Source organism: Myotis yumanensis, unplaced genomic scaffold (genome assembly GCF_028538775.1).
Source record: "Myotis yumanensis isolate MYYU_CA2020_CCGP unplaced genomic scaffold, mMyoYum1.0.hap1 SCAF_16, whole genome shotgun sequence".
Taxonomy (NCBI): Eukaryota; Metazoa; Chordata; class Mammalia; order Chiroptera; family Vespertilionidae; genus Myotis; species Myotis yumanensis.
The window spans coordinates 20,486,946-20,503,685 of NW_027223767.1; the positions used below are offsets into that span (position 1 = coordinate 20,486,946).

Consider the following 16,740-nt stretch of genomic DNA (forward strand, 5'->3'; position numbering starts at 1 on the left):
CTCTTTCTCTTTTCCCCCTTCCTTCCACTCTCTTTAAAAATCAATGGAAAAAATACCCTTACTCCTAGGATGAGTATTTAAAAAACTGTTATTATTTTCTTCTTTAGATTAAAAAGAACAAGTGTTAAAATTAATACAACAAAGAGTTGGTTCTTTGAAAAGATTAATAAAATTGACAAATCTAAATAGACTGATTAGCAGTGAGGAAGTTGAAACCACCACCAAGACCCTACCTTTTAAAAAATAGAAGTCCAGACCAGATGGCTTCACCCGTGAATTCTACCAAACATTCAAAGAAGATTTGAAACCTATCCTTCTCAAACTCTTCCAAAAAACTGAAGAAGAGGCAATACTTCCTAACACATTTTATGAGGCCAACCTAACCCTGATACCAAAACCTGACAAGAATAACACACACACAAAAACTACATACCAATATCGCTGATGAATACTGATGTAAAAATCCTAAACAAAATACTAGCAAGTAGAATACAATAATACATTAAAAAAATAATACATCATGATCAAGTGGGGTTCATTCCAGGGGCACAAGGATGATTCAACATATGCAAATCGATCAAGGTAATACATCACATTAACAAAAGAAAGGATAAAAATCATACGATCTTATCAATAGGTGCAAAAAAAGTATTTGATAAGATACAACATCCATTTTAAAAACAATAAAATAGGTATAGAAGGAAAGTATCTCAACATAATAAAGCCATATAGGACAAACCCACAACCAATATCACACTCAATGATGAAAAACTGAAGGCTTTTCCTAAAAAATCAGGAACAAGACAAGGATGCCCACTCTCACCACTCTTATTCAACATAGTTCTGGAAGTCCTAACAATCAGGCAAGAGAACGAAATAAAAGGCATCCAAATTGGGAAGGAAGAAGTAAAAGTGTCACTATTTGCAGATGACGTGATTCTGTATATAGAAAATCCCCAAAACTCCACCAAAAAATTAATAGAAACAATGAAGTTGTAGGATACAAAATCAATGTACTAAAACCCACTGCTTTCTTATATACTAACAACGAAACTTCAGAAAAAGAAATGAAAAAAAATTTCCTTTTGCAGTTGCAAGCAAAAGAATAAAATACCTAGGAATAACTGTAACAAAGGATGTGAAAGACCTATATACTGAAACCTAAAAAGCATTATTAAAAGAGATTGAAAAAGACACAATGAAATGAACACAGATATTCTGTGTTCATAGACTGAAGAATTGACATAGTTAAAATGGCCATATTACCCAAAGCAATATACAAATTCAATGCTATTCCCATCAAAATCCCAGTGTTTTTTTTTTTTTTAAAGAAACAGAACAAAAAAAGTCATCAAATTTGTATGGAACCACAAAAGGCCCCCAATAGCCAAAGCAATGAAAAAAAGAATGAAGCCAGAGATATCACACTAACTGACTTCAAATTATACCACAGAGCTATGATAATCAAAACAGCATGGCATTGGCAGAAATGGAATAGAATTAAGAGCCCCAATATAAAACCACATGTATATAGGCAGAATTTTCAGCAAAGAAGCCAGAAACACACCATGGAGAAAAGAAAGCCTCTTTAATAAGTGGTTCTGGGAAACCTGGAAAGCCACATGCAGAAAAATGTAACTAGATCACAGTTTGTCCCCATGAACAAAAATTAATCAAAATGGACCAAAGACCTAAATGTAAGATCTGAACAATAAATTACACAGAAGAAAACATAGGTTTTAAAGTTGTGAACTTTGGTCGCAGAGAACATTTTATGAATTTGACCCCAAAGGCAAGAGAAGTAAAGGCTAAAATAAATGAATGAGACTATATCAAACTAAAAAGCTTCTGCAGAGCAAAAGAAACCAGTAACAAAATAAAAAGGCAACTGAATGAATAGGAGGTGATATTTGCAAACAACAGTTCTGACAAAGGTTTAATATCCAAAATATATAAAGAACTTATAAAAATCAACACTAATCAAATTAAAATATGGACAGAGGACCTGAACAGACACTTCTCCCAAATGGCCAACAGTTATATGAAAAGATGTTCAACTTCACTAGCTATTAGGGAAATGCAAATTAAAACTACAATGAGATACCACCTCATAGCTGTTAGAATGGCTATTATCAACACAGATAGGTAATGAAAAGTGCTGCAGAGGTGTAGAGAAAAGGAAACCCTCATTCACTGCTGCTTGGAATATAGACTGGTACAGCCACTATAAAAAACAGTGTGGCAGTTCCTCAGAAAATTAAGAATAGAGTTACCATAAGACTCAGCAATTCCTTTCCTGGGTAATCTACCTGTAAAACTCAAAAACATGTACCTGCAAAGATCTATGCACCCTATGTTCATTGCAGCACTATTCGTAGTGGCCAAGACATGGAAACAACCAAAGTGTCCTTCAATAGATGACTGGATAAAGAAGATGTGGCACATATATACAATGAATTCTACTCAGCCATAAGAAAAGACGAAATACTGACATTTGCAACAACATGGATGGACCTTGAGAATATTATGCTAAGTGGAGTAAGTCAGTCAGAAAAAGCTAAGAACCACATGACCTCACTCATATATGGGATATAAAACTGAAACTCATGGACACAGACAACAGTGTGGTGCTTACTAGAGGGAAAGGGGTGGTGGGGTTGCGGGGGCTGGAGAGGGCTTAATACATGGTGACAGAAGATGGTTTGACTTTGGGTGATGGGCACACAGTGCAATACACGATTTCATATCACAGAAATATACACTTGAAACTATATGATCCTATTAATCAATGTTACCCCAATAAATTTAATTAAAATGTGCAAAAGTGAAAAAAAATAAAAATCAATAATAAGAATAAGAGTACAACACACTCACACACACACAACACAAAACGTAGAAGTCAAATCAAACTTGCCCCTTTTGCCTAAACCCTTTTTCCAGAGGACAACAGTTGGTTGCAAATGTTTCTCAACCTTCCCCAGCTCATCATAACATATCTATTACAGAAAAACATACAGTTTTTTAAAAAGTGAATAATAATATGCAATATAGGCATGTAATATGCTTTCTTCATCTAATAATATAATGGACATATATACAAATCAGATCAGTACATGTAGATCTTTTTTTAAAAATTTTTAAGTAAGTTCTGCTTTGCAATACCATAATCTTGCCGTTTTTTTGCTTTATAAACAAATTTTCAATAAATATCCATGTGTGATGCATCATATAATTACATTATTATTTCTTAAGGATAAATTTCTAGAAATGGATTTGATGGATAAAAGCATATGTGCATATTATATTTTACTTATTTAATATTTTTTGTTAATCCTAACCCAGGGATACTTTTTCCATTGTTTTTTTTGTAGAGAGTGAAAGGGAGGGTGGTAGTGGGGCGGGGACGGCGAGATCAATGTGAGAAAGACACATTGATTGGTTGCCTTCCTGCATGTGCCCCAATCAGGACAGGGGATGGAACCTGCAACCCAGGGACGTGCCCTTGACTTGGAATTGAACCCGAGACCCTTCAGTGCATGAGCCAATGCTCTAACCACTGAGAACACTGGCCAGGGGTGCACATTACATTTTAAGCGCTACTTCTGAATTATGTTCCAAAAGGGCAGTTTCAATTTATACGCTTACCAATACTACCCATTTCTCCATGCCAGACTCAATGCCTTTGAATAATTATGTTATATTTGAAGCTTATTTTAAGTTACTCTTGGAAATAAATTTATCCATGCTCACAGGTACCTCTGATAATGAGATCTACTGTTTTCACTAGTATAAGAGTTTCAGGATTTGTCTAATTATCTATAATAATAAAAGCGTAGCCCTAGACGGTTTGGTTCAGTGGATAGAGCATCAGCCTGTGGACTCAAGGGTCCTGGGTTTGATTCCAGTCCAGGGCACATGCCTGGGTTTGCGGGCTCGATCCCCAGTGGGAGGCGTGCAGGAGTCAGCCAATCAATGGTTCTCTCTGAATCACTGATGTTTCTATCTCCCTCTCTCCCTTCCTCTCTGATATCAATAAAAATATATTAAAAAAAATTAAAAATAAAAGCGTAATATACTAATTAGACTGGACAGACTTCCAGTCGTCCTTCCTTCCTGCCAAAGCTGCAGCAGGTGGGGGCTGCAGTCAAGGCCTTTGCACGAATTTTGTGCATTGGGCCTCTAGTATGATTATAAATGTGTTAAATGACTTTTTGCCTCCCATGTGCTTAGAGATTGGCCATCATCATGAACAACACAATAACAATCTGGACCAGGAAGTTCATGACCAACAGACTACTTCAGTGGAAACAAATGATCACTGATGTTGTTTACACCCGGGGACGGCAACAGTACCTAAGACAGAAACTCGGGAAAAACTAGCCAAAATGTGTAAGCCCACCAGATGTCATCTTTGTGTATAGATTCAGAATCCATTTTGGTGGTGGCAAGACAATTGGCTTTGGCGTGATTTAGGATTCCTTGGATTACACAAAGAAAAGTGAATCCAAACATAGATGCTTACAAGACATGGCCTGCATGAGAAAAAGAAGACCTCAAGAAAACAGAAAAAGGAATGTAAGAATAGAATGAAGAAAGTCAGGGGAACTGCAAAGGCCAATGTTGGTGCTAGCAAAAAATGAGCTGGAGATTGGACAACAGGACTAAAGATTATTTAGTGACTTTATCTGTGGTTATTGTGCAGTTTTTTCATGAGAGGATTAATAAACTAAGAACTTTTATGTGAAAATAAATGTGTCAAATGGTAACATACACTTCATGGCATACATTGCAGATCAAAGGCATAATAAATTATCCAATTAATTTTTTCATATTTAAAAGCTAATACTTTTATTCATGGATTTAGTATTTATTAAATATAATGTTTATTGAATGCCTACAATGAGTCAGATACTAAGCATATAAAGACCCAAACAGAATCCATGACTTCATATAACTCCTTTTAAAAAAAAGTATTTAATTTATTGATTTTAGAGAGAAAGGAAAGGGGACAGAGGGGACAGAGGGAGAGAGGGAGAAAGAGAGAGAGAGAGAGAGAGAGAGAGAGAGACATTGATTTGTTATTCCACTTATTTATACATTCATTGGTTGATGTTTGTATGTGCCTTGACCAGGGATTGAACCTGCAATCTTGGCATATCGGGATGACACTCTAACCAACTGACCTACCCAGCCAGGGCCTGTGACTTCATGTAATTTCCATTCTAGTGGGGAAGTGAGACTTCCTCCAAAAAAGTGCATGTATGTGTGAGAGAGAGAATACAAAGAAAAACATTTAAAGAAGGGAGAAGGATTTTGCAATCAAGGAAGGAATATCTGAGGAGGAGACATGTGAAGAGAGGTATGAAGGAAGGGAGAAAGCAAGTCACATGGATATCAGGGGAAGAAGGACTTAGGCAGAGGGAAGTGTAAGTGCAAAGGCCTTGAGGCTGGGATGTGAGTGACACATACGGTGTCCCAAAAAATGTATACATACTTTACAGCTGATGGCTCAATTAATGTTTTTTTTCTTTTTAGATTCAACTCATTGGAATTAATAATCATTCAAAATGTGTATACATTTTTTTATCCTGATTTCACATCATTTAAACGTACCTCCCTGACAAGGTCCTGCTCTAAGTTATGGCGTCCAAGTAACATTCTTCTCTTGAAGCGGCGGCACTCCAGCTCTAGGTATTGTCTCTGACGTCGAAGAAGATTAGCCTCTTCTTCTGCTTGGAAATGCTGTATATTCTCCTTCTGCTTTGAAAGCCACTCCTGTTTTTCTTTTTTTGGAGTGCTCTGGTTTTCATTTAGCTCCTAGCAACATAAAAAAACCACTGAGTTCAAGATACTTAAAAATTAACTACATGAATGTACCATTTGGTATCTGATATCCTATTCTATATAATAAAAGCCTAATATGCTAAGTGCCTGACTGTTCAACTGTTTGACCAGTTGCTATGATGTGCACTGACTACCAGGAAGCAGACACTCCTACCGGTAGGTTAGCTTGCTGCTGGGGTCCGGCCAACCGGGACTGGATGAGATGGGCCAGACACACCCTGGAGCTCTCCTGTGGTCCCTCCCTGACCCCGATAGTGCACCAGTGGGGTCTCTCGGCCTGATCTGCAGGGATCAGGCCAAAACCGGCTCTCGGACATCCTCCGAGGGATCCTGGATTGCGAGAAGGCACAGGCCAGGCCGAGGGATCCCCACCGGTGCCCGAATACATACACCAGGCCTCTAGTATTTAAATAAAATATTTTACCTATGTCCTCTCTAATGAATAGGCAGGGCAATGACCTTAAAGAGGTAGGTAATATTTTCCTTTTCCTTGAGTTATCCATGAAGTAGGACAGGAAAGAAAAATGTACACCAGAAAGCATGCATACCCTTTTAACTTCGCACAGCTGAATTTATGATGGTTTCTAGCTTCAAAAGCACAAAATGACTGGTAAATGAAGTAAAACACACCTTTCTTTAATCTTTTCTGTGACAGAAGGCAATGATTTCAGGTAAAAATAGTATGTGAATTAAAATTAGGGCTAAAATACAGTTATGTTTCACTTCTTGATTTTAAACAGTCTAAATATTAAGTTTTTTTTGAAAAATTATGGATAGACTCAATGTAAAAGAATTAAAAATTAAATAGAAAAATCAACAAAACCATGGAAGAACAGAGATCTTCCTCGTGAAGGGCATTTAATATTTAGCATTAATAGCCACTGAACAATCAAAACCAATGTTTTACTACAGCATTTTAAGTAACATCTCATAAACTAATAAATGGAAAAAATGCATTTTATTGGGTAAGATGAGAGCATTGACAATATACTCAATGAGGCAAACCCTAGAATGCTAATTAACACTAGTATATTTTCAATCTAAAAGGCATCACAATATGCCTTTTAGGTTAAAAATAAATATAAATTAGCCATCTTTCCTAGGTATAAAATGATTTTTCAGAGATTACTAACCTTATGGTCTTTCCCGTTATCAAGAAAGAGACCAATTCTTTGCAACTTTAGTTCATAAAATATTCAAACAACAAAAAAATAAAAACCACATAAATCAGTAGCTCTCAATGTAAGGGTGTATTTGTATGCAAACTATGGAACAAGTCAGTTACTTAATAAATGCATAGGAAAGCTATTATAAGTAAAATTATATTTTCAGATGTTTCTTTTTAGATCTTAATCAACTGAGGATCTTAGTTCATTGATGAGTAATTGATTATAATCAATGTCTTCATTCGAACTGATATACATTTAGTGAACACAAGCAACAAAAGAAAACTTTATTTTGCATAGGGAATATAGTCAATATTGTTATAACTAGGTATGGTGCCAGGTGAACACTAGACTTATTAAGGAGATCACTTCATAATTTATATGTCTAACCACTATGCTATCTATACACCTGAAACTAATATTGAATGTCAACTGTAATTAAAAAAAAAAATTTAAAAGAGAAATTTATCCTAATGCTTCTATGAGTTGATCAGATTGGATATAATTAACAATCAGATAACTGCCTTGACAATTTTTATAAAATAAGTACCTCCTTAAGCTGTTCTTTTCGAAGTTTGTATTCTCTCTTCTGGGACTCCAAAAAGCTATTCAGTTCTTTCTTCTGTTGGGCCTGAATATGTTGCTGGAATTTTTTCTCCTCATTGGCCATCACTTTAGCCTGTAAGAAATTTTAAAAATGGATCAAATTAGTCAAATAGATTCAAAGCAGCAGTTTAATACATATCACCAATGATACCTTTGCTCCCCAAGAATATAAAATCAGTATAAACATTACCAAAATAAGAATTCCCAAATTATTATTATTACTCAGATCTTTTATTATATGAATTTTAGGAGAATCAGAAAAATAAAATTCATCTTTAAAATAATATATATCATCTGTTTTACTTCTGATTATATATTAGATACATATCTATTGTAGAACATTTAGGAAATACAGAAAAACACAAAGAAGAAAAATCTTATGTGATTTTAGCATCCAGAAATAACCAATATAAACATTTTGGTTTTGGTGATACTCTTCCTAATTTTTTCATGCATATATTTATATATACATATATATTTTAAACAAATCTGTAATTATATTGCACATCTTATTTCATGAATTGTTTTTGCAAATATGCTAATTTCTACCTCTTCTCAAGTTATTAAAAACACTACCCAAAGCCTAACAGGATTCTAAATACCTGTACATTCTTTCACAAATTATTTCAAAATCAAGTATGTATTTACACCATAAGTTATTTTGCCAACTTCTCTACTATTGTGAGAGAGTGGTTCTTTTTTTTTTTTGGAGGGGGGGAGGGTGAAAAGGGTAACAATGACAATGCCTCAATGTGGACTGGCCAGACATATTTAATGATTTTGTGTGAATTTACTGAGAAGTTTACATTTTTCTTGAAAAAATGTGACTCTCAAAATAAAATGAAACAGATGGGACACTAAAAACAGAAGAAAAGATTTCCCATGACAAGACTGCTTAAAAATACACCATTATCATACTAAACAAATGGGCTAAACCTTAATCTCTCAATTTATAACCTCTAACATGTTGTGTATATTATAATAATCTTCAATTATTCTGATATAAAAATCCTGTTACCAATTTTTAAAATGTTTTCAAAAAATACAGAGAAGAGAATCATGAATGATATTTTGAAACCTAAACCACCTATTAAAAAGTTTCTCAAAGTCCTCAATTACCAGGGAATCCAAAGGCCTAGAATAGTTGAATGACTTACTACTGTGACACTATAAAACTATCAACATCAGGAGATGATCCCATGTCTATTGGTTCTCAGACTCAGTACTTGATATTGTACAGGTTATATAAATATTTCTCCTTTTCCCCAATTGATTTGCTTGGTTCTGGGAACAGATACACTAACACCAAAATGCTACCTTGATTAATTCTGAGATGATCAAAAGTTAGAATAAATAAATTAATAATACTGAGCCCTGGCCGGGTAGCTGTTGGTTAGAGTATTGTCCTGATGTGCCAAGGTTGTGGGTTCAAACCTCAGTTAGGGCACATACAAGAATCAACCAATGAATGCAGAAATAAGTGGAACAACAAAGCGTTGTTTCTCTCTCTTCCTGTCTCTAAAAATCAATAAAAAAATTAAAAAGTTTAAAAAATGTAATACTGAATCAGTCACCTCTTTTTCCATAGCAGCCTGATGTTTCTTGATAAGTTTCTCCATTTCTGCAGCAAAATTGTTACGTTGAGTTTCAAGATCTTTATCTAATCTGAGGCGATGTTCATCCATCTCAGCCTTTAGCTTATTTTCTAGAGTCATCAGCTGCTTTTGATGTTGTCGCCTCATTCTCTTATAGCCAGACATTTGTTCTCTAAGTTCAGAGTCCTGCTCATGTTCTTGCATTTGCCTTGTAACCTAGAAGGAAAGAATAAAATAAAGCAAACATTTTCCTTTCAAAAGCATTTTAGACCACTCTGCTATTAACTAAGTAGGCAATTAATGTAAGAGATTCCAGCTAGCAATTTCCAGCAGGTCTTTTAAACAGACAAGCTGGTTCTAAAATTTATATGGGAATGTAAAGGAATAGGCAAACAATCTTGAGGCGGGGGGTGGTAGTTGGAAGCATACACTTCAGTAATCAAAATAGTGTGTTTTTAAGGATAGGCTGAGTAGATCAAAGGAACAGAATAAAATATAGAAATAGACCCATACATATTCAGTCAATTGATTTCTGCCAAAAAGCCATTTTAATTCAAAGAGGAAAGTGTTTTTTTTTTAACAATCCTGCTAAAACAACTGGTTCTCTGCATAAAAATAAATAAACCTTAACTCCTATGTCAATCTACATACAAAAATTAATTTGAAAAGAGTTATTTGACCTAAACATAAAACCCAGAGTCATATAGCAGAAGGAAACAGAATATCTTCACAAACTTGGGGTAGGCAAATATTTCTTGGTCAGTACACAAAATACACTGACTATAAAGAAAAAAAAATGTATAAATTGGATTTTCAAATTGAGGTGAAATTCACATAAAATAAAATCAATCACTTTAAAGTGAATACCTCAGTAGTATTTACTACATTCATAATTTTAGGCAACCACCACCTGTACCTAGTTACAAAATATTTTTTATCACCTCAGAAGAAATCCTTTATCTGTTATACAGTTGCTCCCGATTCTTCCTTTCAGGTAACCCCCAATCTGTTTTTTGTTTCTATGGATTTATCTATTCCGGGTATTTCATATAAATAGAATCATATAATATGTGACCTCTTGTGTCTGGGTTCTTTCTTTTAGCATGTTTTCAAGGTTCATCCATATTGTATAGTATGAATCAGTACTTTATTCCTTTTTATAACTAAAAAATATTCCACTGTATGCATATGCCATAATTTATCAATTCACCCATTGTAAATATCTGTGTTATTTCTACCTTTTGGCTATTGTGAACAATGCTGCTATGAACATTTGTGTACATGTACTTGTTTAAATACATGTTTTCAATTCTTTGGGGTATATTCCTTGGAGTAGAATTGCTGGGTCATGTGGCAATTCTATGTTAATCTTTTCGAGGAATACTCAACTGTTTCCACAGCAGCCAAACCATTTTACATCCTACCAGCAGTATACAGGAGTTCCAATTTCTCCATATGTCCTCCAACACTTAGTTTCCTTTTTGTTGTTATTGCTGTTTTTAGTAGCCATTCTAGTGGTGTGAGGTGGTACCTCATTGTGGTTCTGATTTGTATTTCCCTAATGAATAATGATGTTGAGTATCTCTTTTCATGTGCTTGTTGGCCATTTGTATATCTTTTCTGAATAAATGTCCATTCAAGTCCTTTACTCATTTTTAAATTGGGTTGTTTAAACTGGATTTTAAAACTAAAAAAATTGATTTCTCATCAAGAAAACAGTAAGAAAAAGAATAGGAAATCACAGATGGAGACAAAATATTTGCAAGATATATACGAGATATAATACTTGTATCCAGACTATATAAAGAACTCCTACAAATCAATATTAAAAAAATGGACACCTGAGAGCGTCGGCCTGCAGACCAAAAGGTCCTGGGTTCAACTCCAGTCAAGTACATGTACCTCGGTTGCAGGCTCCTCCCGGGCCTGGGCCCCAGGGCTTGTGCAGGAGGCAACCAATCAATGTGCTTCTCTTACATCGATATTTCTCTTTATCTTTCCCCCTCTCTTCTACTTTCTCTAAAATTCAATGGAAAAATATCTTCAAGTGAGGATTAAAAAAAAAAGAAAAGGGATGGATATCTGAATAAGAAATCAGGCAAAAGACTTGAAGAGACACCCCACTAAATAACATACATGAATGGACAATAAGGGGTGATTATGGTGATATCTTTAGTCATAAGGAAATGCAAAACAAAAAGAACCCCCTATGAGATTCCATTTGACACCCACCAGAATAGCTAAAATAAAAAAGACTAACAACGCCAAATTTGAATAGGATGTGAACCAACTAAAACTCTTATACATTGCTAATGGGCATATCAAATGATACAACCATTCTGGAAAACTGTTCAACAGTTTCTTATAAAGTTAAACATACATATACCCTATGAGTCTGCAATTCTATGCTTAGGTATTTACCAAAAAGAAATTAAAACATGATATTTACATAAAGATTTGTACAAAAATATTCACAGCAACCTATGAGTAATAGCTCAAAATGGAATTCAAACCAAATGCTCATCAATAGAAGGAATGAATAAATAGAAAACTATTTATAGTAATAAAAAAGACTGAACACAGCCCTAACCAGTTTGACTCAGTGGACAGAAGGGTCCTGGGTTCGATTCTGGTCAAGGGCACATGCCCAGGTTGTGGGCTCGATCCCCAGTGGGGGTTGTGCAGGAGGCTGCCAATCAATGATTCTATTTCATCATTGATGTTTCTATCTCTCATTCCCTCTCCCTTCCTCTCTGAAATAAATAAAAATATATTTAAAAAAATAAAGTGTTAGTTTTCTAAAAAAAAAAGACAACACAACAACATAGATGAATCTCAAAAACATTAAGCTGAGCAAAATAAGCTCAACTCAAAAGAGTACATTCTGTATGATTCTATTTATATAAAATCCAAAAACAATTAAACCTAACAATAGTGAAGAAAAAGAAAGTCATGAAAATGGGGAAGTGACTAAAGAGGGATATGAAGGGAACTTTTTGGGATGACAAGAAATTTTATAAATCCTGTTTTTTAAGGGGATGGTTAGCATAGGTATATACCATTATAAAAACTCTTCAAACTGACTATGATCTGTGCATTTGATTGTATGAAAAAAATTCAAGGCAAAAGAAGTTAGACTGAATTATGGTGTATAGTAAATATATTGAATACTATAGCTATGCCTATCTATGCACATAAATCTACATACTCTGAATTTTTATTTGAAGTCAATGAAATTACAGTATTAAGTTTAAGGAAATGGATCTTAAGTTTTCTAAATCCATAACTTAAGTGCTCTTAATTAATTTGAGGGAGCCAAATTTTGGGACAGAAGACTTGCTTGGGAAACATATAATATATACCAAGTTACAAAGATGTTTCCCCACAAACTGGCCCCTCTCTACATATTTATTAAAATAGCTATGAAAAAAATCAAGCAACTTTGCCACTTGCTCTGTTCAAAGAGTTATTTAGATGTTACAGAATAGTAGGAATGACCCGAATTATGGTGGGAGATGGTGTTCTTCGCCCCACATGTCATACAGATTCACGGGTCACAGCATGGGGTTTATAAAATCTGCATATGTAGTTAACAAGTTAGATAACTCCCATATCTTTTTTTCTTTCTGTCATTTTCCCCAATAGCCTATCTATATATATAAAAGCCTAATATGCAAAGTGTCCCCTCGGGAGTTCGACCGACTGGGAGTTCAACCATTCACTATGATGTGTGCTGACCACCAGGGGCAGCGCGGAATGAAGGAAGGCCCAGACAGCGGCTGACAGCTGGGGAAGGGAGGCCCTGGCTGACAGCCGGCAGGCCACTAGGGACCTACCCATGCACGAATTTTGTGCACTGGGCCTTTAGTTTTTTCTATAATTTCTTTCTATGCCTAGAATCCTTTACTGTGCTTTGGTCCTACCTATTTGACTGATCAAGGTTATAAGTACCCCATCAAAACAGGGTTCCTGTAATAAGCAAATAATCATTTTTATTGTTATTTGGGAAATCAGAAAAACTACATTTTGGGTATGTCAAATTGGATCACCTGACATTTTCCAAACATTCCCCCTCATTTTGTTTAGCCTCAGTATTTCCTTGTCAATTCTTACGTGGAAATAACATTTTTCCTCTTCCTCCAGCCTAAAACTAATTATTTAAGGCTCAATTTGTTTTATAAATACTTCCTTTATGCCCTGAATTAAAAGTAATCTGAATTGCCCAGCCAGCATGGCTCAGTGGTTGAACACTGACCTATGAATGAACCAGAAGGTCACGGTTTGATTCTATGTCAGGCACATGCCCAGGTTTCGGGCTCAATCCCTGGTGTGGGACATGCAGGAGGCAGCCAATCAATAATTCTCTCTCACCATTGATGTTTCTATCTCTCTCTCCCTCACCCTTCCTCTCTGAAATCAACAAAAAATATATATTTTTTAGAAAGTCATGTGAATTCCTATTGAGTATCTTGTAGTACTCTTAATATATTCTAACATATTAGTTATTTGTGTACATGTCTTGAAGATATTAGTTTATTTATTTTTTAAAAATATTTTTATTGATTTGAGAGAGGAAGGGAAAGGGAGAGAGAGATAGAAACATCAATGATGAGAGAGAATCATTGGTGGCTGCCTCCTGCTAGTCCCCCGATGGGTATTGAGCCCACAACCTGGGCATGTGCCCTAACTGGGAATCAAACCCTGATCTCCTGGTTCATAGGTTGATGCTCAACCACTGAGCCATGCCAGTCGGGCAGAAGATATTATTAGTTTAATGTGTGTTTCATATATTCTTTCTCCTAACAGGCACTTAATTCTGAATAAATGTTTTGCAAAATAAACCTCAAATACAAAAAAAAAAAAAAAAAAAAAAAAAATCATTATATTTGAGTATAGATGACAAGGTCCAACATGGAAAATATACTTCAAATTCAGGTGAAGCACATACCAGTGATGCTGTCCGTATAGTAGCAAAGTGTTCTCGATTACGATAGTGTGATTTATGACGAGATACTTGGGGTGGAGATTGTGGATCTGATGCTCTTGTTCTAGGATCTCCCTCTTCTCTATAATTTTCTTCCTCCTAAGTAAAAAAAAGAGACAACACTATTTGAGGTGAACAGAGTTCATCTGAACTTTTAAGATAATGAGCTTAAAATGACAACCTGATCAACAAACCTCAGACACAATTTTAAAAACAAACGAAAATTAGGAATGCTGATATTTTATTTTCAACATAATTAGAATCAGGAGACATCATTTCTTCAGTGTGTGAAATAGCACAGAGATTCAGGATAAGAAAATGTATAAGGCTAGATTTATATCCTACTCATATGTGAAATTGCAAAGCTTTAATATGACTTGAAAATGATGATGAAACATGCAGCCAATATTTTAAACAGCAGCAATGAAATTAATTTCTTGAAGGCTCCTGGGTTTTAGAAGCAATAATATAGCTTAAAAATATCTTTATAATGCGTCTGCCATTTGTCCAAGTAATAAAAAAATAGTTGTAAATTGATGTCTTTCCTTATATATTACCTTAGTTCATTAACTAAAGAGAAGTCAATTAAGTAGAAACCAACTAATTATGGGACTAATTTTTTATATTGCTGTTTCTATTGTAAGAATATAAAAATTAAACAGGATTTTGCTCTAACACTTCCACTTATCTAATCATTCTTATAACTCCTTATATCTGATAAAATATATGTGATATAATATTTGCCATTTTAACCATCTTTAAGTATATAAGTCAGTGGCATTAATTACATTCTCAATGTTGTGCAACCATTGTCACTATTTCCAAATGGAAACTCTGTATCCATTAACAAAAACTTTCCTCTACTCAGCCCCTGGTACCCTTTAATCTACTTTCTAACTCTACAAATTTGCCTATTCTAGATATTTCATATAAATGGAATTACACAATATTTGTCTTTTTGCATCTGGTTTGTATCACTTAGCATGTTTTCAAGGTTCACTCCATGTAGCAATCAGAATTTCATTCCATTTTATAGCTGAATAATATTCCATTAGATGTATATACCACGTTTTGTTTATTCATTCATTGATGGACACTTATGTTGGTTCCACCTTTTAGCTAATGGTGTTTACTAACATTTTAGGTAATACCACAAGCTGTTAAGTTAAAAAGGAAGCATTCCTAATAATTGCTAAAAGGAGCTACCTGACCTCAAATATTTTTAAGAAAATTAAAAATTTTATACTTGAAAGTGCAAATAATGTAGCATACAACCCGATTTCTTATATACAGAATTTATACTTTTCTGTAACTACACTCAGTTTTTTTAAAAAAGTTATCTTTATTGTTGTAAGTATTACAGATGTCCACCTTTTTACCCCCATTCATCCCCTCCTCCCCACTCCTGTCCCCTCCCCAGGCCTTCACTGCACTATTGTCTGTGTCCATGGATTATGCATAAACTATACTCAATTTTATTTTAAACATGTAAACATGGATAATGCAAAAGTTGTGGTTTTTTTTAATCCTCACCTGAGGATATTACTTTCATTGATTCAAGAAAGAGAGGAAAGGAGAAGGAGAGAAAGAGAGAAACTTCCATTGGTTGCCTCAGGTATGTGCCTTGACAGGGAATTGTGTTCATGACCCTTTGGTGCATAGGATGATGGTCTAACACTGGCCAGGACCCAAAGTTACTTTTGATCATCTTAATCCTTTCTCCCACTCCCCAAAAGCAACCATTATCACTAATTTCATGTGTATACTTACTATTTTAAAAAACTTTATTTCCCATCTTAGTACTTCAAATAATACATTATGTATCTTATTTTTGTATTTCTTCTAAAATTTTAAAAAACATTATTTTTATATTCTCAAAACATTAGTTTCCCAAATGCAGACATTACATTGGGAATTAACAAGCCTATTGTTCCAAATTTCTGAAACATTAAAAAAAAATTCCTCTTACAGTAGTCAGATAAAGAAAATTATTTACCAAAGTTGAAATTTTTCACTAAAAACCCAAATACTCACAGGTTTTAAGTGGATGACAGAACTATTAGACATCACTGTATGGTCTCCCTCCATCATGTCTAGCTCACTCTTGTCATCCGAGGCATCTGGAAGACTGTTAACACTACTGCTTTGGCTACTGGCACTAATGGACATACTGGGAATAGACTGATTACTTCCAACACTATTCACTGTTCCTGTCCGTCCAACACCATGATCTTGTTCCTAAGGGAAAAGAGCATTAGGTTCAAATATCGGTATTTCTTTTGAATTCTTGAATACAAAGTACCTTGCACATTGCTTGGCATACAGTCTTAAGAAAGTCACAGGTCTATCATGAGAAATCCCCCTTAATTGTCAAACCAGTAAGTTTACCAACTGTTCCTTGTCAGTAAAAAAACCCAACCGTGGGTAAAAGTCAGCTAATCAGTTTTGGGTTATTTCTAAAGTGTAGCATTTTCTCTAAACTGATATTTTTAAAATCCATTTCTACCACACAATTCATGGGCTATATATAGAGATTATGCTCATT

At 34.7% G+C, this 16,740-nt stretch overlaps 1 protein-coding gene across 2 annotated transcripts in view; it reads right to left on the reverse strand.

Annotated features, from left to right (window-relative positions):
• TAOK1 (TAO kinase 1) overlaps positions 1-16,740 on the reverse strand; it is a 113,408-nt gene that overhangs the window by 26,365 nt on the left and 70,303 nt on the right. For both annotated transcript variants that reach the window (XM_070394497.1, XM_070394499.1), the window contains 5 exons: positions 16,230-16,433; positions 14,160-14,294; positions 9,191-9,427; positions 7,561-7,689; positions 5,614-5,817 (listed from right to left, as the gene is read on the reverse strand). In XM_070394497.1, the coding sequence (XP_070250598.1) occupies positions 5,614-5,817; positions 7,561-7,689; positions 9,191-9,427; positions 14,160-14,294; positions 16,230-16,433 (909 nt within the window). The remainder of the gene's footprint in view (positions 1-5,613; positions 5,818-7,560; positions 7,690-9,190; positions 9,428-14,159; positions 14,295-16,229; positions 16,434-16,740) is intronic.